Source organism: Leuresthes tenuis, unplaced genomic scaffold (assembly GCF_036924035.1).
Source record: "Leuresthes tenuis unplaced genomic scaffold, fLeuTen1.0.hap1 SCAF_1, whole genome shotgun sequence".
Classification (NCBI taxonomy): domain Eukaryota; kingdom Metazoa; phylum Chordata; class Actinopteri; order Atheriniformes; family Atherinopsidae; genus Leuresthes; species Leuresthes tenuis.
Genome location: NW_027325355.1, coordinates 12,532,283 through 12,553,638, shown reverse-complemented (window position 1 = coordinate 12,553,638; position 21,356 = coordinate 12,532,283). Strand labels below are relative to the sequence as shown.

Genomic DNA, 21,356 nt, shown 5'->3' with positions numbered 1-21,356 from the left:
GTTAGTTGACTGTGTGAAACCTTCTTAAAACCCTGTCCTTCCACTCATTCAGAAACAAGAACAGGTCATTCTCCAGCATAATTTTCTAATTTATTATCTCCCTGTGAAACGTTCTACATGAATGGTCTTTGGGGCTTTTCTGTGCCAAGGTCACTAGGCTGCAATTGCCTGTTGCTCTTCATCGTAGCTGTAATTTTGTCACTAACCTTGGTTGTTGTCTTCACTCACATTTATTCCATGCAGACGAGTCACGCTGCTTGGCGCTGCTACTCGTCCTCCCTAGCTGCCATAGCTAACCCTCTCAGCATGATTGTTAACTCTGTCAGTTGTCCTTGTAGTTTTGAGTAAATAATTTTGTATATCCATGTTTATTACTTGCAGCAATAAGTGGCAACTGCTCTGACGACCAGACCACAACGCTTTGTAATTGGCTAACACGTTGCCTTAATTCGTTGGTCGGATTGTATGATTGACAAATCAATATAGATAGGTTTAAAAGATGGCTACTCCTACGAAAAAAAACAAAACCCAAATAAAATAAACTTTGCTTTTAGTCCAGGGCACAGCTGACTCCATGGGCGGGCATTACAACTTATCTCATTATTTCCTCCTCAGACTGAGTAGCTGTAACCTCTCAGATGAAGGATGTGCAGCTGTGTCCTCAGCTCTCAGCTCCCAGTCCTCCAGTCTGACAGAACTGGACCTGAGTATCTGTGACTCAGGAGTGAAGCAGCTGTCTGATGGACTGCAGAGTCCACACTGTAACCTGGAAACTCTCAGGTCAGGTTTCTCTGCTGTTTCAGCTTTATACAGTCTCTATGATGCAATAATCTGAAAAAGAAAATCCACAATGTAAAAGTCTCCAGATCTGTGTGACTGTCCTCTGATCTAGTCTGCACAGCACACACACATGAACTCTGGTTGAAACATTTATTCATAGTCTGGTAGAATTACAGGAAATTATTTAGCATTTAGCAGCACCTCCAAATCCGAGACCATGGTCCTCAGCCAGAAAAGGGTGGAATGCCCTCTCCGGGTCGGGAATGAGATCCTTCCCCAAGTGGAGGAGTTCAAGTATCTCAGGGTCTTGTTCACGAGTGAGGGACAAATGGAGCTTGGGATTGACGGGCGGATCGGTGCGGCGTCTGCAGTGTTGCGGGCTCTGCACCGACCCGTCGTTGTGAACAAGGAGCTGAACCAGAAAGCAAAGCTCTGGATTTACTGGTCAATCTACATTACCCTCACCTATGGTCATGAGCTGTGGGTAGTGACTGAAAGAACGAGATCGCGAATACAAGCGGCTGAAATGGGTTTCCTCCGCAGGGTGTCTGGGCTCTCCTTAGAGATAGGGTGAGAAGCTCAGTCATCCGGGAGGGGCTCGGAGTAGAACCACTGCTCCTCCGCATTGAGAGGAGCCAGATGAGGTGGCTCGGGATGCCTCCTGGATGCCTCTGTTTCGGGTACGTCCCACTGGGAGACCCCGGGGAAGACCCAGGACACGTTCTAGAGACTATGTCTCTCGGCTGGCCTGGGAATGCCTCGGGGTCCCCCCGGAAAAGCTGGAGGAAGTGGCCGGGGACAGGGACGTCTGGGTTTCTCTGCTCAAGCTGCTGCCCCCGCGACCCGACCCGAAAAAACAGAGGCATTATGAAACATTAGCTGTAATCTTCAACTTGCCTTTAATTGCGGCACAAAACCTTTCAAGAACAATAAATAAATCGCTCTGCTAGCAGAGGTTTCTATGAAATATTATCAAACCAAAAATCTTTCCAAACGGGAGGAACAAAACAGGCTATGAAACACTTACCATGGATTTAATAAATACATAAGCTATGTCCACCACATGGACATGATCACAGCCTTATAAATCCGATGTTCCCTATAAGTGGTCTTTCAGTCCACATTCAGCATTAGAGGTGATTGATTTTGATCCCAGCTGTTCTTTTTCTCTGTAATTGTCTCTTCAGGCTGAGTGTCTGTACCCTCTCAGATGAAGGATGTGCAGCTCTGTCCTCAGCTCTCAACTCCCAGTCCTCCAGTCTGACAGAACTGGACCTGAGTAACAACAACCTGCAGGATTCAGGGGTGAAGCAGGTGTCTGCTGGACTGAAGAATCCAAACTGCAGACTGAAAACACTCAGGTCAGGATTCATCAAACTGTTTTTATGAACAGCTAACAGAACACCTGTGGATGGTCTTTGTATGATTGTTACTGCAGCTTTTGGCCTCTGACACCACAGGAATTTACCTGAATCTGGAACCTGGCCCACAACCTGAACCTGGAAGAATCTGGAAAGTCTTTTTTGGGTCATTTGGTGTTAGAAAAATTGTGCCACAATTGCTGCCCATTTATACATGGATTTTAGCAAGATTGGTTTTCCAAACGGTCAGGTGTAGATGTCATCTTTCAAAATTGCTCCTTTATTGCACCACAGAGTTGTTTTGCTGTCTGGTGCTTGTTGTTGCATGTCTTTTAAAACAGAATTTTCCATAGTCATAGTTAAAACGTGTGACATTGCAGCTTCTTTTGCAGCTTTATCTACAAAATAATTTCCTTTGCTTACAAAGTCTGTTCCTTTTGTGTGTGTGCTGCACATATGCAGACCACAATAGCTTTTGGTAGCAATATTGCGTCCAGCAAATCTCGCAGCAGTTCTTTATGAGTTACTGGCTTTCCAGTGGAACTTTGGTAGCCTCTGCTTCTGCTTGTACGCAGTGGGGTGTGGCCACCGGATCCAGTCTTTTAGAGAAATAAGCTATCGGCTTACCATAGCTGAGTGTAGCTATGGTGTCTTGTTTGCATTTCTGTTGTGACTTTCCTGCCACTAGGTTGTCATCCACATACGCCAGTATCTAGCTACCTTGGAGAGGAACAAATTCGGCTTAACAATTTGCTATAGCCTCTGCAAAGATAGTTGGACTTTCTGCATACCCCTGGGGCAGCCTTGTAAAAGTGGATATTTTCCCTTCAAAAGTAAATGCAAACCAATACTGAGAGTCTGGATGAATTGGGATAGAAAATAAAGCATTTCTCAACTCTATCACAGAGAAATGAGTTGACTCTGGTCACAACTGGTTTAACAGTGTGTTGAAGGGCTGAACTGCCAGCCTTTCTGCTCATCAGATCTCCAGTCAGTGACGTCTTTGACATATAATGCTGATTGGTTCAAATGTTTCCAGTCTGTCCAGCCATTTATGGCCATGGACACATGTGGTGTCTTCCCATGTTGCACCAATCTATTCATTTCCGGGGTAAGAGTACATAAACAAAAACAGCTATCTTCTTTCCAATAACATGCGGTAAGAACAACTCTTTGTGGACCTAATCGACAAAAAGCCTTGTCAAATGCATAATCTGGACCAGTGGTTTTCTTAAACCTCACTGTAACATGATAACCCCCTGGGGGAGAGGTGCTCTTTGGGTGACGAGTGACTTCAGCTGTCAGATCAGCCAGCTGATTTGCAGTGCCTGTTATATCGACAGTTGGTAAGTCCAAGGACCAGTGATAGTGTGGTTCCCCAGAGCCTTGTATAACAAGGGTCTCTGCATATTGACGTGCCAACATGCCCCCATTCTCTGCTGGGTATATGGCAATTTTCATTTTTGCCATAAAGTCTCGTCCTAGTAGATTAAAGGGGCAGGCTGTGGAAAGCACCACTTGTCCCCAGGAACTTCCACCTTTTTCTGGAAATTCTAACTTTATTTTGGTGGACATAGGTTTCTTTTGCACCTCTCCACCTGCTGATCTTACAAAAATGCTATCTTTAGATGTAGAGAACTTGTGGCAATCATCTCTCATCACAGTGCGGCATGCTCCTGAATCACATAAAAACACATATGGTTTCCCTTGTACAAGTAAAGTAATTTGGGGCATGCTATCAGCCATTGTGCAGATATCCACTAAATCCAACATCTCATCCACCACTTTTGGCTTTTCCTCTCCATTTTCTGCACTCGGCTGCTCTCTGTCTAATCATTGTTGTTTCTTTTTTTCAGGACAGTTTCTGCTAAAATGTCCTGGCCTGCCACATGACCAACATTCTATATCTGAAAGTTTTACTCTTCCTCTGGAGAAACCTCTACCTCTTCCTCGTCCTCTGTTGTGCCAGCTTGGACCTTCCATATAAAACACACCTGCATCTCCTCCCAAATAATTATCACAGCTGTCTGCCACAAACACATCAGCTTTCTTTTCTCTATTCTTCTTTTTTTCTGTGTCACTTTCTCTGCATGCATGACCTGGTCCATAAATTAAGGAAGATCTGTGGAGGTGTCACAGGAGTCAGTGACTCCCCTCCCCCTGCTCCCTCCACAGAGTATGGCAAAAGCACCAGAGATGGAGGGGGGGTTGTTTTATTATCTTCAGGATGGACAACAGCACATATTGTGCCTTTCTCCCTTTCTCTTCCCCTAATTTCCTCTTATGAGCTTCAGCCAACCACACTTTTGCAGTAGTGGTTTTGGGTCCGTCCTGTTTTCGACCTTTATTTTTATCTTTATCTTTTAATTTGTTCACCAGCACTTGGCACTGAGGGACTGACAATTTTCCCAAAAAAACACATTTTCTTTTCCAGTTATTTAGGTATTGACATGAACCGGGGCGTTGCTGTTCCATAAATTTACGATCCCCCTCCCCGTCCATCGTACCATTCACATTCCCCATTTTATTAATATCTTTGTCCTTAATGAATGTCCGAGTTTGTCTACTTCAACAGTCAGTAACCTTTGTTGACACCGTTAGGTTCCCAGTTACTCTGCTGCTTCAACAAAACTCTGTTCCAATCACTCGTTCCTTTCTCTTATACACACACTCAAACCGGCTCCTACACACACACACACTCAAAACAGCGAGTTGCACCCTCTCCCGCGCACACTCAAACCAGCGCCTCTCACCCTTTCACGTGCACACTCAAAACAGCGCAATTGCACAATACAAATACTGACACACTTAAAAACACATTCAAAAACAAATACTATAGACTTACAAACACCGGGTACCCATTAGGTAGGGACTTTAACCCCCCTTTTCCTTAGGTAGGGACTTTAACCCTCCTTTTCCCATAAGGTAGGGACTCAAACCCCCCCCTTTTTTTTTTTTTTTAAAAAGACTTTAACCCCCCCTAAACACTTATTTTATTTTTTTGTCTTTCTTTTTTCCTAAACACCCTTTCTTTTAGGCGGGGACTTTAACCCCCCCTAACCACTTATTTTATTTTTTGTCTTTTTTTTATGTTCTTAGGTGAGGACTCAAACCTCTCTTATATTAAAAAAAAAATGTTACTCACGATTCAGCTGTTTTTTCTTTTTCTTGGTCTCATCCACTGTCCATTGTAAAACTGCGCTTGGATGCCGTCATTTGTGAGGAGTTCTCCCGGAAAGGGCCTTCTCTTGCAAATGGAGAATTTTAGCCCCGTGCGTCTTTCCTCCGACCTAGTCGGGCTGTGCACAGTCTACAGAGTTTCGGCCCTCCCGGTAGAAACCCTCGTACAAAATGTTGGATCCGGCTCGAAGGACCAAAATGTTAGAAAAATTAACTCGCAGACAACGGTATGAAACCAAGAAATCCCTCAGAGGCCTCAGAATTTTACTTGCAAGGGGAGAACAACACACAAACCTTCTCTCTGGAGATTCACAAGAGTTCTCCAACGAGTGGTTGCCTCCCTAGGTGACACACACACACATACATACAATCCCCTATGTGCCCAGGTCTGGCATATCTCCTTAGTTTGGAGGTATCTCCTTATTTGGGGAGCTATAAAGATAACAATCAGTGGGGAGACAACATTCCTTCTTCAAACACAGTTCTCTTTGTCTCCCAACTTCTCCTTGTAAAGTTTTGATATGAAATGGCCTCTTTGGCTGTGACTTTTATTTAATGATAATAAGCAAACTTTTCTGACATTTGGTCAGTTTTCTTTGGGCTGCGTTATCATCCAATAAATAATTTAGAGTGAAGATTCATGCAAAGTTATTTGAGTGAGTTGTCCTCCTGAGCCCAACTGATGGGCGGGGCAAACAAGTGTTGTACCTCGTTCCTTCTAACTTACCTTTTATGCATGACATTACGTTCCCTTTCAGTCGATTCACTCGGTACAACCCATATAGTATGGGACATATATACACACCCTGCAAAGCAGCCGTCAAACCTGGGTCAGAACCAGCACCCTGGTGCAGTTCAGACCCAGCAGAAAGAACAGAGTGAGCCACCGAAGGACCTGTCACATCCAAGCTGTAGAACTGAACAAAAGTGTGTGGTGATGACCAACTGGCTGCAGCACAGACATCACCCAGAGGAACTCCTCTAAACAGGGCCCATGATGCTGCCACACCCCTGGTTGAATGAGCTCTGACACCAAGAGGTGGAGCGAGACTCCTGCTGCTGTAAGGTAGAGAAATAGCCTTACCCTACAATCCAATGAGACAGTCTCTGCAGAGACAGAGCTTTGCCCCTGGCTGGATGGACAAAACATGCAAACAACTGGTCACACAAACACACAATCTGTTTGCGGTCAATGTAAGCATGCAACGAATGCACTGAGCACAGGGAATGTAACCACCTCTGCTCCCCAGTTTCAAAAGGAGGAGAGTAGAAACTTAAGAGCTCCATCATAATGAAGCTGTAGTCAGATGGAATAATTTGAGGTAAGAAAGCTGCATTTGTGCATAAAGTCACCTTAGAGCAATCTAATGGAAACTGAGTGCAAAACAGATGCACTCTCTGTGCTGCTGACTTGGGATCAGTGAGTTTTTCTGAAAATTCACAGAAAACCCCATCGTCTGGATGTGAGACCAAACAAGCGACAGGTGTGCTGCAACTTGCTCTCTGGAACTCTCTGTGAAGTCCCAATTGTCCAGATATGCTAGGATGCCGATACCCCTCTTTGGAGAGCTAGCGCTGCTTCAACACACTTCGTAAAGGTGCAGGGAGCGAGCGACAGACCGAAGGGCCCCACCAGGGATCCATAGGACAATACCCTCGAACACAAACCTCAGAAACTGTCTGTAGTGTGGATTACTTACTATGGGAAAGTAAACGTCTGTGAGATCAATTGTTGCAAACCAATCTCCCGGGCCGACTGCGTGCGTTCAGCAGCTGCCTGAACTTGTATGTTCCTCTGTATTTGTTCAACACTCGCAAGTCCAAAATAGGGCGGAGCCCCCCTCCTTTCTTTGGAACAACGAAATAACGGCTGTAGCAGCCTTTGTTTGCCTCCAAGGTGGGAACAACTTGTATTGTTTTCTTTTCCAACAGAGAGTTTATTTCCTATCCCAGAACTCCCACTGCTCAGTTTCCTACAAAACATTCATTTACAACCCAAATGAAATGCGCTGGTTTCATGTCGGAAATGTAGCCGGTAACCCATAGCAACGGTTCTTGCTATCCGCGGAGTGGGCGCAAATGTGCACCAGAGAAGGCTGCCAAGCAACTGACCTGTAGAACTGTTAGAGGTGATCTTTGTGTGGACAACATTGGTTGACTGCCCTCTCGGTCATGCACAGACAATACAAAATGCACTCTTTATTGAAACATCTGGAACGTTTACACAAGCACCATTGCTATGAGTCATTGAGAAACAATTAATACACCCGAACTGAGGGTAACCTGAGGCAACATAAGTGCACTTGTGTGAGAGGGGAAATCGTGCTTGAGACACTGTGTCAGGGGAACACAATGTCTTTTGGGACACGGTCCCAGAACTGAACAAAGAGGGCGCCTCTTGGGTGGCAGCAGTTGTGTGGTAGCCACGTTTCCCTGCAGCTGAAGCTCCTGTCCGTGCAGTTCCACAGCTGGGAGGTCTGTGGGTTCTTCTCGCAAGGAGTCAAGTCTCTCTGCAGGCATAGTGGTGGACCTTTACTTCAGGCTGACTGGAGGGAAATTTTACCAGGGTTTTGCGGCTTCATTGACTGGGACCCTGTACCCACGGAGAATGCTGCCCTCTTCACGGGAGGCGGCGGTACTGCAGGTTTGTGAGCACTCACTGCTGTGGGTCTCACATCGCGTCTGGTAATAACACTACGCAGCACTTCGGTCTGCTTCTTCCTCAGATCAAACTTTGCCTGTATGGCAAAGAGTGATTGTCCATGTATCCAGCTGATGTATCATCTGCTACATAGCTTTTTGAGCAGGAGGAGGGGATAACGATACAGCAAGATGAATGATGTGTCATCTTGGCTTGCTGGCGCAGCAGTGGTGGCGGTACATTGACCTGAGACAATACGTCGTAGTTGTCATCTGGCAAACTGCTAAGGACAACATTAAGATTTCTGTTTGTGCTGCTATTTTTTTTTATTATAAAATTAATAACATGGGATGGATTATGAACATAACGTTTATTTTATTCTGTAACATCTTAAATAATTTGAGGTTTGTAATGTGAACCGTATGTGACGTGGAAACCCTACACACCTGTACAAATTAAGTTTTTCCCATTCATTAGCTCCATAAGTATTTTGGCACAGCCTTCAAGACAGCTGGCAGGTGAACAATGCTTGTCGCACTATTATCTCCATATAGCACTTAATTTGCACAATAAAGGCTTTCATATTTGTACCCGTTGTTATATGTTTGATGATTGAAGAAACTATCGGATTTTCCAATTTGCACATTTAATGACTAAAAGGACCATCATATCTATTCTGTGCATTCCTTGTGGAGCTTTGTGAGGTATGCTTGTCAATAAGATTCAAACTTGAACCATATTTAAATCATTTCTAGTATTTTGTGACTCATCAAGATTGTATTTATTGCACGTACCGTGAGAATAAAATCATGAAATATTTGTTGCGTTTTTGTCTTTAAAGCAGTTTTCATAGTGCTGTAAGGATTTAAGGGAATAATGTTACTAATCACTGTCATTCTGCTTCCAACTGAAAATGAGTCTCGATGGGTTGAGCACGGAAGCTGGCGACAGAACGCACAAGCCTCAGGCTCCATCAATGCTTTCCTGGCGTGGACGATCCCCAGACAGACGGGGCATGCTTCATGCTGGTCCTTCTCATTAAGCAATAAGCTGCACCCCTGAGGACAGTGGCGAATAGAGGAGTTTTGCTTCATGTGTTTTAGCCTGGTGCTCACAGCGAGACAGTAAGCTTGTCACCAGAATGACAACCAGAAACCAGCTGACCAGCAGGAAGCAGTGACTAACACCAACAAGAGTGGTTAAGCTAATTCAGAGTTCGCTGTAGCCTTCTGGGGGAACAAGGCTAACTAGCAGAAACTAGGGAGTCTGAAATCAACAGAGGCGTTCTTAGCGAAATGAAGAGCATAAGAACTGAGGAGTCATTCCTGATGACTGTATATACAGTGCAGGTGGGGCTGACTCACACGTCATTTGCCTGAAGGCGTGACTAGAGGTGTCTTCTGCCAGGACACGTTGTAAACATTAAGGATAAGACACACACACAGCCAGAACATTGGAAACAATGTCTTAATACAGCTCCAATCACGTTAAGCTTAAATGTAGACCTGGTTCTAATCAACTCTGAAACTCTGCCACCAAAATCAACTTAATTGGAAGCAAAGTTCAAAGTTTCACAAAGACATCCCTTTATTATAAGCCCAGACATAAAATGATGTGTGTTTGAACGCTGTAACAGTTTTGATCCAAAGCACTGAAGCAGCAGAGGTAAATACATGGAGTGATACAGTGCCAACAGCCAGCACACGCTCCTACAGAATCAGACCAGTTTCTGGTGGACCATCACTTTTTGGAACAACACCGGTCCTCAGCCCATTGCCCCGATGCTGTCCTTCTGCCACCTGATGTGTTGACTCGTTTCTAATGCCACCATTTCTTTTTTTTACCTCTACAGGGTCCTTTGCTCAGACTTTACAGAGTTGATTCTTCTGTTTCTTTTTTCCATCCAGCAGCTTTTCTTCTGTTGGTGATTCCAGAACTAAGATCAGTAAATAGAACAGATTTAATTTTCTCTGCTTCACTGATGAGTGTCTCAGTTTCACATTTGTTAAATCAGCTTCTTCTTTACTGCTGCTCTCACTGTGGTGCAGACCATATTTTTATCTGAAAAGGACTCAGTAGGGGATTGTCTGCATGTATTTGTGGCTAAAATGGGAGTGGAAATTAGATTCATCCACGTGTGTGTAGTTTGATTCTGACTGAGATTTATGAAGACACAAAGTCAGTAATGTGAGGCAGTTCTCTCAGAGTTTCTGTGTTGTTTTGTGTGTCTACAGCCTGTCAGGCTGTCTGATCACAGAGGAAGGCTGTGCTTCTCTGGCTGAAGCTGTGACCGCCAACCCCTCGCATCTGAGAGAGCTGGACCTGAGCTACAACCATCCAGGAGACTCAGGAGTGAAGCTGCTGACAGCTGCACTGAAGGATCCACACAAACTCAGGTATGGAGAGGCCTGCTGCAGCCACACACAATGTCTGATAGAGGAGGAAGAGCTGGAAACATGTTCTCTGTCCTGCACTCAGGCCTGTGTTTTTGCTTCCTGCTGAGTGTTACATGAACAATCACACACGTAGGAGCCTTTTTCCTTTGCTCACAGCAGAAACACTGGTTGAACAGAAACAGCAGATATTTGTGGAGGAGGTCTCCGAGGAGAACATCTGCAGGAACAACAGTGAGAAGTGTCTGTTGGTCCTCTGACCCTGGATCAAATACAGAGATGGGTCCAGGACATGTTAGCCTAGCTTAGCACATATATTTATAAACCCCTGTGGTTAAGGTAAAGTTTCCCTCATAAATCACAGTCAAATTAGAAATATGTACTTGTAGAATGCGCCTGTTGATTGAAGTCTCCTGATGGTGAATCACAGCAGTAGACCCAGAAAATTAAGTTAGATGTGATGAATATTAAGGAGTATATGGAGCAGGAAATATTTTTGTCCCTGAACACTCATTCCCTCCAAATTCTTTCATCCATGTTGAGTGTCATTGCAGCATTTATGTTCATGTTTATGTATTTAGCAGACGCTTTTATCCAAAGCGACTTACAAATGAAGATATAACAAGCTATATAAAAAGCTAAAAATAAACTACATAGAAGGAACCCACTAGTCCGACTCTGTCAGAGGTGACAGAGATAGAGTGCAGGCATAGCAGGAAGTGCAGAAAGATTAAGTGCAAAGATAGAGGGGGTAGGGAAGTACAAGGTAAGTGCTGGGATAGGAGATGCTCTCTGAAGAGCTGGGTTTTCAAGAGTTTCTTGAAGATAGACAGGGATGCCCCTGTTCTGGTAGCGCTCAGTAGGTCATTCCACCATCGTGGGACGACACATAAAAAGAGTTTGGATTGTCTTAGGTGTGGTGTAGGAGCTGCTAGACGACAATCCTGGGACGATCGGAGGGACCGAGTTGTGACAAAAGCCTTTGCAAGAGCATTCAAGTAGATGGGAGCCGTTCCATTAAGCACTTTGTAGGCTAACATCAGTGACTTGAATTTGATGCGGGCGGCTAAGGGTAGCCAGTGGAGTTCAATGAACAGAGGGGTGACGTGTGTTCTTTTAGGCTGATCGAAGACCAGATGTGCCACTGCGTTCTGGACCATCTGCAGAGGTTTCACAGCACAGGCTGGGAGACCAGTTAGGAGAGCATTGCAGTAGGCGGGAGATGACCATGGCCTGCACCAGGAGTTGGGTGGCATGTTGGGTTAGGTATGGTCTGATCTTTCTTATGTTTAGTAATGCAAAGCGTCATGAACGAGCAACCGAGGTAACGTGATCTTTGAAGGTTAGTTGGTCATCAATCATGACACCCAAGTTTCTAGCAACCTTTGATGGAGCAAGAGATAGGGATTCGGTTTGGATGCAAATGCTGTGGTGTATGGTTGGTTTGGCTGGGAAGACAAGCAGTTCAGTTTTTGGGAGGTTAAGTTGGAGGTGATGGGCTTTCATCCATGTTGATATGTCAGAGAGACAGTCTGAGATTCGTGCTGAGACCGTGTGGTCGTCAGGTGGGAATGACAGATAGAGTTGGGTATCATCAGCATAACATTGGTATGAGAAGCCATGTGATCGGATGATCTGTCCCAGTGAGTTGCTGTATATGGCAAAGAGAAGAGGTCCCAGTACTGAACCTTGGGGGACCCCTGTGGCGAGGTGGTGCGCTGCAGAAGTGTGACCAAGCCAGTGAGGTATGATTCAAACCAGTAGTGTGCTCTCCCTGTGATGCCCATGCTAGAGAGTATGGACAAAAGGATACTGTGGTTGACAGTGTCAAATGCAGCTGATAAGTCGAGCAGGATAAGTACAGAGGACTTAGCTGTCGCTCTGGCTTCTTTTAAGGCTTCTGTCACAGCTAACAGAGCCGTTTTGGTGGAATGTCCACTTTTAAACCCAGATTGGTTTGGGTCAAGGAGGCTGTTATTACAAAGTTATGCAGCTGAATGCTTTAACTTCAAACTTTAACGTGTTGGTAGCGCTCAGGAGTTCACTTTTTGTGGACGAAAATTCTTGACTTTCTCATGGTAATGTCCTGAATACGTGTGCCAAATTTAAAAACATTTTACCATTGCGTTCTAGGGGCTGCCATAGACTTCAATTGCAGTGGAAAGTAAAAGAATAATAGTAAAAGCTACTAACATTAAGTAGCACACATATGGTTCATTAATGTCACGAACCTCGGGAGACAGGACACAGATGCAGGGTCTTTTCAAAAGCAAAGTGTTGATTAATATAAACAAGGCAGCAAGGCAGGTGAGGATGTCCGAGCAGAGCAACGGAAAAGGCTGTGAAAATCCTAAAGCGCTCTCCACAATAACTATGGCTGGGGAGATTACCGCTATGAAAAATTATCGAAATAACTCTCCACTCTGGAGGAAAACATAAAGGGCTGTGAACAATAACAAACAAACTCACGCTCTCCTATTGAGGCGGATTTATACAAAAAAAACTTTAAAAACTTAAAGCACTCCTCTAATGGAGGCGTGACAGATCTTAAAGAACAAAATGCAAATCACTCCACTAACGGGGGTTTCTATGAAATGTTAACAAATCAAAATCTTTCCAAAAGGGAGCAACAAAACAGGCTATGGAACTTACCGTGATAAATAAACTAACTATGGCTATGAATAAATTACAAAACAAGACAGCTCTGCAGGAGGATCGCTCACTGCAGGCTCGTGGAAACTATGGCTGTGGTCACTGTGAAAACGATGGAACAAGAGGCAAGTCATGAAGTTCATGGGAAGAGACATACTGGCACAAGACAAGGGAAACGCAGACTATTTGAACACATGAGGGACCAAGGGGAACAGGCGGGAACACTTTGGGAATCAGGGGAGACAATCAGACCCTTGGCACGGGAGGAAGGGCAAGATACCTGGAACGAGAGGGAAAAGTTAGTAATTTTTCAAAATCAAACAGGAAATGAAGAGACAAGAAATTAATCAAAGCATAAGTCATGACAATTAATGTATTTGCTGTATTTGTATGGGTCGTGTGGTGTGCTATAGGCCCCTGTGATGCGGGGCCTATAATTTTTTTTTTTTATACATTACTTTTACTTTTATACTTTAAGTAGTTTTGAAGCCAGTACTTTCATACTTCTACTTGAGTAAAAAGCTTGAGTTGATACTTCAACTTCTACAGAAGTCTTTTTAAACTCTAGTGTCTATATTTCTACTTGGGTAATGAATGTGAATATTTTTGACACCTCTGTTCAACGCTCAACACTTCCTGGCCCAGGAGAGCGGAAATGTAGCCTTATATGGTTTTTTTTGGGCGTGGAGTATGCAAATATACTATCCTGGTGCACGTGCACTTAAATACGCACGGGTGGTATTCATCAGTTACGCAGGTCGTTTGCACACTTTTTCCGAAGTTAAGAGCGTTTGTTGAATCTGGCTTGGCATGTTCCTTTGAGACCTTCATACGAAAAAAGTGAGAGAAATTTAGAATAAAAATACTGAAATGTTCTTGCATGAGGCCCATTGAGTCTAAAATAGGGCCTGAGATGCTGCCTATTAAGACGACACATTAACCAGCAGCCACTGATCTTACGAACATTGTGTGGTCTGATAAAATCACAGGAAAGCAGGTGTGTGCTTTGGTTTTGGTTTATTTCCATGTAAAATAACTCTGATAAAGTTAGTTAATGTTCAGCTCTCAGCTGTGCAGTCAGTGTACAAAGTGACAGATGTGGAGAAGATTCCAGCAAAGATGAGAGAATTCTGAGGATTGATGCCAAACAACATGCAGTCACAGTAAAGTGGTTTCTTCTCAATGCTAACAAGTTGATGAGTGAAATAAATATCCATACGGTGCTTCTCTGACCCCCCTCCTCCTTTCAGGGTGGAGCCTGCTGGAGAACGATGGTTGACACCAGGTCTGAGGAAGTGTAAGTGTGTTCTTCATCTGATTCATGACATCCAACCATCTTCACACTGTCACATCACTCATTGATCAAAGTGAACAGATGATAGATCAATAACTGCAGCTGGATTGTGTTTGTTCTCTCCATCAGATTCCTGTCAACTCACAATCGACACAAACACAGTGAACAGAAACCTGAAACTGTCTGACAACAACAGGAAGGTGACACATGTGGAGGAGGTTCAGTCATATCCTGATCATCCAGACAGATTTAATGACAAGTGTCCTCAGCTGCTGTGGAGAAATGTTCTGACTGGTCGCTGTTACTGGGAGGTCGAGTGGAGAGGAGGAGTTAATATAGCAGTGAGTTACAGAGGAATCAACAGGAGAGGAGGAGACTGTTTGTTTGGATACAATTATCAGTCCTGGAGTCTGAGGTGCTCTAATGGAGGTTACTCTGTCTGTCACAATAACAGAGGAACACACATTTCCTCCTCCTCCTCCTCCTCCTCTGTCTCTCACAGAGCAGCAGTGTATGTGGACCGTCCTGCTGGCACTCTGACCTTCTACAGAGTCTCCTCTGACACATTGATCCAGCTCCACACCTTCAACACCACATTCACTGAAGAACCTCTGCATCCTGGATTTACAGTCTGGTATCCTGGTTCCTCAGTGTCTCTGAGTTGAGTATAAAGAGTTTCCTCCTGTCAGAGAATCACTGTTGAACAGATACTTCAGTCTGTACATGTCTGTCTCTTTCACTCAGAATCACCTTTTCAGATTCATGGATTCAGTCAGTTTCTGTTTGAAATTCTTCTAAATGATTCCTTGGAAACTTCTTCCTCTTCCAGTCCTTTAAAGATGGAAGCTGCCATTCTTCCAGGATGTTGTTTTTCTGTGTGTTTCCAGTCAAAGCTTCACACTGAATATCAGTATGTTGTGTTTCTCTGCAGCTCACTTCAACTGAGACCATTCAGTTGATGTCAGCTGCAGTTAGTTTGCTGCACATGTGACAAACTGTGATATCAGAGAGGAATCACTGAGCTGCAATCAGCCAAGATGAATTTCCAACCTGCTGACAGATCTTCACTGATTCTGCTCCAATGAGCAGAAGTTCGGTGAGCAGCCAGGGTTCATCCTGATGTTTCTCCACATTCACTTCCTGTGAGATGATGAAAGGACAACTGGACTGGAACTAGATTCTGATGGCAGAAAGTTGCTAAATGTTGTTGTTGAACACTCACAAAGAGGACTGAAATGATCCTTTATACACAATATTTGGACTTTAACAGTTGAAAATATTTAAGATAAAATCAATTAAATAAAAAATTCTAACATTTTATCACCACAATAATAATTGATGTAAAATGAAGTCAAACATGTTGATATTTGAGGTGAAAACCTTCAGAATTTAATGCTTTATTTTTTGCTCTTTTGATATTATTGATGTTTTTATTCCTTTATCTTGTACTGGAGAATCATCTAAATAATGGACTGAAACTTTTGAAAGATGATGCGCATGTGTGGAGGGACACAACTCTCAGTGAATCAAATATTTTGATCGTCAGAACAAGAATTGTCTATCAAAAGCAAAATAAATGGGTCAAAAACTGACTTTAACTGGTACATGTATATGTATGTTCCTCATTGAGAAGCTGGTGTGATCTTTGTCTTTTTAGGGGCTGTATTTTCAATATTCTGCACCCACTTGTCTCAGGACAAGTTTGATTTACACAAGAAATGTGTGTTTTAGTGTGTTGTGCATTTATTATTTTCAGTTTGATGGGAAGGTCAGAAAATGTCCAGAAATTCAACAAATCACATTCAGCGCTCAGATCTGTGCAGTTTGAGAGCAGAAGCTCGTTAATGAGGCAGTTCTTTCAGAACAAATCACATATTGTTTTAATCTCAACACTCACACCTGATATATTTGTGAATATATTAATATTTCCATCACATTGTGAAGCAGCTTCAGCAGTATTTGTTCAGTTTTTCTACGTGCTCTAATCCACATTTCTTACTGACAACATCTGGATTCAGACATCAAAGTTCAGGATCAGGTACGACATCCTTTTCTGGTTGGGTGAGGTCCCCATCTTCTAAGTTCTTCACCCTCTGGTCCTGAATGTCCGTTTCTGTAGAGTCATCATATTTTTATCTGACACATACAGATGTCCAGTTTGGAGGCTCAGCAGTTCACCTCCATCTTAAGGTGAAGGGACACTCTTTTGAGGACAGTAACGTCCACATTCTGGACAAAGAAAACAGATGGTTTGGACTGAGGTGTGTCAGTGTGACCGTACAGACCTGCCAAGTGTGAATAGTCTTTAAGCTGCTGATAAGCCGACAGTCACCAACTAGTTAAAGCTGAAGACATCTTTCAGATGAGAAGTGAAATATCCATAAAGTCCAGTTGCTCATTATTACAGTTATAAGAACTAAAGTATTCAGTCGTGATGCTATTTATCTTTTCACCACTAGAGGGCGACATATTCCCATCAATAAAGACTCCACTTCCTCACAGTTAAAGGAGATTTTATTGACATTAAAGACTGAACACGTTTCAACAATCAATAATTACCCAAGGTCGGGTCGCCTAGGCAACAGATCCAGGAGTGAAGACTCCAAAGAGTCTGCTTTGAATTTCTCATGTCTGTGCATTATTAACTGCTCGCTGCTATAGAATATTAAACATGAAGCCATTTTAAAAGATACAGCACAGTCCACAACAGAGTACAAACATACAACAGATTGCTGTATGTGTGTATTGAACATCATGTGTGATTAGAATGAAAACCTGTTCATCTGCACCTGTATTTGATCCGTTACAGCTTTAACGTTTCACAGAAATATTCCTTCTCTGTTCATGATGTCACATGTGTCTGCGTGCTGTCTGTGTTCCTGAGAGGAAGTCACACACCACAGAAACCAAGAGAAACAGCTTTAACACTCTGCTATATACTATATCCAAGTAGTGTTTATAAAAGAAGTAAAGTAATATTAAGGAACAACTTGTGCTTGTAAATGTATGATCTCGGTCATTCTGGGGACTAAACTATATGGGGTCCATCATTTAATCTATTAAAATAGTTCTTCAAACCACCTTCTGTGTATGAGCAGCAAACTTTAAAGACACAGCAAGTGTCTATATATGCTATGATGACTTTGAATTGATTGTTTCTCAACCTCTTTTTAGTTGATGAAAGTAGACTTTAAATATAATATGAGACTTTATGCAGTAACTTCAGTACAAGACATGTTGACCGATCTGTTTGAGGAAAGTTACTTAATATCACTAAAGTTTCCTGAACTTATCAGGAAAAGCTCAGTTTTCTTGGTATTATTTCGATGGAATACTTTTTATAAATGTTTTAACTTCTCAGAATTCAGACAGATGAAGTCTGTGAGCTGAGCACTGCTGGAAACTGTTAGAACAGACTGACTTATATGAGATGCCATGATTTGTGTGTGCTCTCATTCACAGTCTTTGGAGAAAAATGGGAAAGTTGTTGAGATAATTTCAAACTTAATATGAAGTTCAATGGGACAGCAGCTTCCTCTTTGGTTTTTGAAGAGAAGCAAAAGAGCTTTCAGCACCTGTTGTTCCCAGGCAGTCTCCCATCTAAATAATGACCAGGCCCAATCCTGGTTAGCTTCTGAGATCAGATGAGGTCAGGTGTGTTCAGGGCAGTACGGCCATAAGCGAGAGAAGTGATCGTAAACAAGGTTTTTATAGATGCAGAAACAACATATATTATTGAATTAAGCTTCCTCTGTCTCTCTGTGTGACGCTGAACACAAAACTACACACAGGGAACAGAAGAGGTTGACAGACACTAAGTTATCTGAAAGTCTCATTTTCAGCTGAAGAGAACGAACACGAGAGAAGAACATGTGCAGGATCAGCATCAGCCTCTCATATGAACTCTGTTTTAAAATAGAGGAAACATGGTTCCAGCACCTATATAATCCATATTTGTCACAGTGACTGTTGCTTACAGCCACACCTCCCTGAACACACCTGATCTTGGAAGCCAAGCAGGGTCCAGCCTGGTCCTCTTGGGCAGTCAGAACCACCCGGAGCTGAACCCGCTCAACACTGTGGAGATGACAGTGGACTTTCATAGGAAACCCCTCACTCTTCCCTTCTCACCATCCTCAACAATACAGAGAATTGAGAAGGTGAGAGAATAAAATTTGTGTTTGTTTTCCAGAAGAATTGAGACAGATGAAGTCTGTGAGCTGAGCAGTGCTGGAAACTGTTAGAACAGACTGACTTAAATGAGGTGCCACGAATACAGCAGCTGGTATTCCCAGGCGGTCTCTACGGTGGCCCTGAAGTGTCAAAGAATACAAAAGCAACACAACAAGCCACAACGCTTGGGTTTTAACGGATAAAGAGAGGGAAATTAGGAAAAGTTTGAGAAGGAAGTGAGACACTGATGCTGGATAATGTTTATTAACTGTGCTGTTATCACTGTTTTGTCAGTGAGATGAGTGTTAGTTTATCAACTTTACACAGCAAATTACCATCATGTGTAAGCTAAGAGTCCTTTCCCCTTTGTATTTTACCAGATGATGTTTTGTCCATTTTGTGGAATAAATCTTCAGCCTGGCCTGTCACACTGTGGCTCATGATGCAGAAATCTTCAAGAGGAAGGTATATTTTGATCATCTTCTTAAAGATTATGGATTTCTTCATTGTACTGTGAATTATCACTGAGATTACCACCCAGGTATGGCTGAAACTCAAAACATGCAAACTATGTTAAATGCAACAGATGAAGAATATTACATTCAGAAAAACAGAGAGGCACCCTCAAAATAAAATGTCAAATCCCACTACTTCGGGTGGCATTTTGCAAGGTTTCCAACTCTGCTGCGTTTTAGTCACTGGGATGAACACTAAATGTATGAGAATCTAAGTGAATCATTAACAATATTCAGTTTCTTACTTTGTTAATCAATAATTGTTTAAAACTTGACACCAAAGAGTATAAATGCAGTGGATCTACTTTTTCTCATGTGGTGTTTTCATATATTCATCCATCAGGTCCTGAAGCAGCTGTGGTGGATGAACTTATCCACAAGTATTTCACAGAGGACCCTGCCTCTGAAATCATGCTGGACTTACTGGCAGCCAAGCACAACATTTCAGTGAGTGTCAGCACTTTCAAAAGAAGACTACAAAATGCAGACCTGACCGAGAGGAAGAACTACGCTCCAGTTGCTGCTGTGCAGGCAGCTTTTTCTGAGGAACCTCAGGGATCAGGCAGCTTTTAGGTTACAGAGCGATGTGGCAGCCTCTGAAACAAAAGTACTCTTTTACAGTCAGAAGATGTGATGTGATGAACAGAAGAAGAGAACCTGACACATCTGGAATAGAGTATTGTTCAGTGTGGCATGTTGGTGGGAACGACAAACTGAAACCTTTTGGAATTGCCTGAAGTGGCCGTATCGATGGCTTCTCAACAAAAATGATGTGGCTCACATGTGGAAAGTCCAACAATGATCCTGGTGTCGGTGCTCAAAATGACATTGAGTGTGTCGCTGAGTTTTGAGTTTTTCCAATGCGCCGCCGCACAGACTGTGGCAGAAAATGGACTGATGGCAGCACTTCATCGTTCCTTAAGATCAGCGCACAGAGATGCATTTGCAGGAGCCAGAGGTCACATGTATGGCACTTCAGCATCTGAGCAGTGAACTGAAAGCTGGCGGTCCTGCTTTGGCAAACAAAGGTTTTTATCTCGTATTCATTCTTCACTGATTATCTACTTCACATCACACTTTTGGATTTACTGTAGATGACTGTGCTGATGAAGGCAATGCTCGCTTTTACTTGGTGTTTTTTTTTTTATATGTTGAATCAATTCAGTTCCTGCCTAAGATTTTAAATGTCTTCTACATAATAAACTACTTAAAACACAACAGGCAGCAATTCAGCTGTATTTTACAGGAGGAAGGTGATATATTTCCTTAGAATAAAATGTGTGTTTGCATACTCACACACAGTTTTGGATGGATCTGTTTGGTGACTTGAGGGAGAAGCATCTGTTCAAAAGCAGCTACGAACACACAAGGCTGCTGCGGTACAGCCGTCTGGGAGCGCGACAGAAAGAACTGGACGAACACAAGCACCACTGGAACGCTCACGTTATCCGTGCTGTTCGGCAGTCTAACTGAACATCTGGATGAGCAGAGGTGATGTATCATTTGTCTCACAGGTGAACACTGCAAACCATGTTAAAGCAAAAACAACAGGGCGACCTTTTATTACATCTACATGAAGCATTCACAGGAAAATCATGGTTACATGAGTTTAACCTGAGGTTGGACCGAGGCTGTAAAAGCTCAGAAAACAGTATATGGACCAGAGAGCTTTTTTTAAATTATATATAAAAAAAAGAAAATAGTTTCTTCCTTGAAGCTGTCACTTTAAAATCAGTCATTATATGTGAGAATTTCCACTCATGCTTCAGTCAGCATCACTTTAGTTCTAATATTTATTTGATGGTGTATTTGAGCTTTTATCATGTCGTCTTGTGGTGTCTCTGCATACGAGTCTTGTTGACTAAATCTGGCCAATCACTGGCAGGGAACGCCAACAACATTTAAACTTTGAGAGAAAACAAAGTAAATCTGGTTGTTTTTCTGTATTTTCTTCCCAGATTCAATGGGATGAACTGTGGATTCTCAGCATCTTCACAGACCCTGAGCAGCACCACCAGTTACTGTTGGGGACGATGACCTGCATCCCTTTGAAGAACCACAGAGACAAAGTGGTCTGACACCATCTCTTCAGTGGCAGTCTGCTGTAGAGAACTACATCACTCTGAACAACATGGCTGAACTTTATCTTCATGTCACATTTAGACAAATAAACTGGGATGGCAAAACATTTTATTCTTATGCATTACCCTCCGGCACAGAGGAACACCGGCACCTTGTAGATTTTAAAAAGAGAAGACAGAACAGAGGTTTAAACAGGAGTTTAAAGCTGAGTGTTTAACATCTCCAACCTGAACAAAACCTTTTTCTTTTGGGACATTTCAGGTGTTCATAGTTCAGTGTGTTTAA

At 43.0% G+C, this 21,356-nt stretch overlaps 2 protein-coding genes and 1 pseudogene across 2 annotated transcripts in view; 2 read left to right on the top strand and 1 right to left on the bottom strand.

The window, feature by feature from the left end:
• Positions 1-21,356, top strand: part of LOC140291809 (NLR family CARD domain-containing protein 3-like) — a 562,338-nt gene that overhangs the window by 7,253 nt on the left and 533,729 nt on the right. The window lies entirely within an intron of this gene.
• On the top strand, positions 6,867-15,905 carry LOC140295775 (stonustoxin subunit alpha-like). The gene is made up of 5 exons (XM_072379680.1): positions 6,867-6,913; positions 7,782-8,006; positions 10,197-10,358; positions 14,258-14,304; positions 14,431-15,905. Exons 1-5 carry the CDS (start codon positions 6,867-6,869, stop codon positions 14,964-14,966), a joined length of 1,017 nt encoding a protein of 338 aa, XP_072235781.1. The 3' UTR covers positions 14,967-15,905.
• On the bottom strand, positions 17,865-17,983 carry LOC140296058 (5S ribosomal RNA; annotated as a pseudogene).

What these genes read in the sequence shown, in the direction of transcription:
- LOC140295775 (XM_072379680.1), top strand. Translation starts at nt 6,867, where the DNA reads ATGCCGATACCCCTCTTTGGAGAGCTAGCGCTGCTTCAACACACTTC. An exon ending in GCGCTGCTTCAACACACTTC is followed by an intron (nt 6,914 to 7,781) that starts GTAAAGGTGCAG and finishes CTGTCCGTGCAG; the next exon opens with TTCCACAGCTGGGAGGTCTG. An exon ending in GACACCAGGTCTGAGGAAGT is followed by an intron (nt 14,305 to 14,430) that starts GTAAGTGTGTTC and finishes TCTCTCCATCAG; the next exon opens with ATTCCTGTCAACTCACAATC.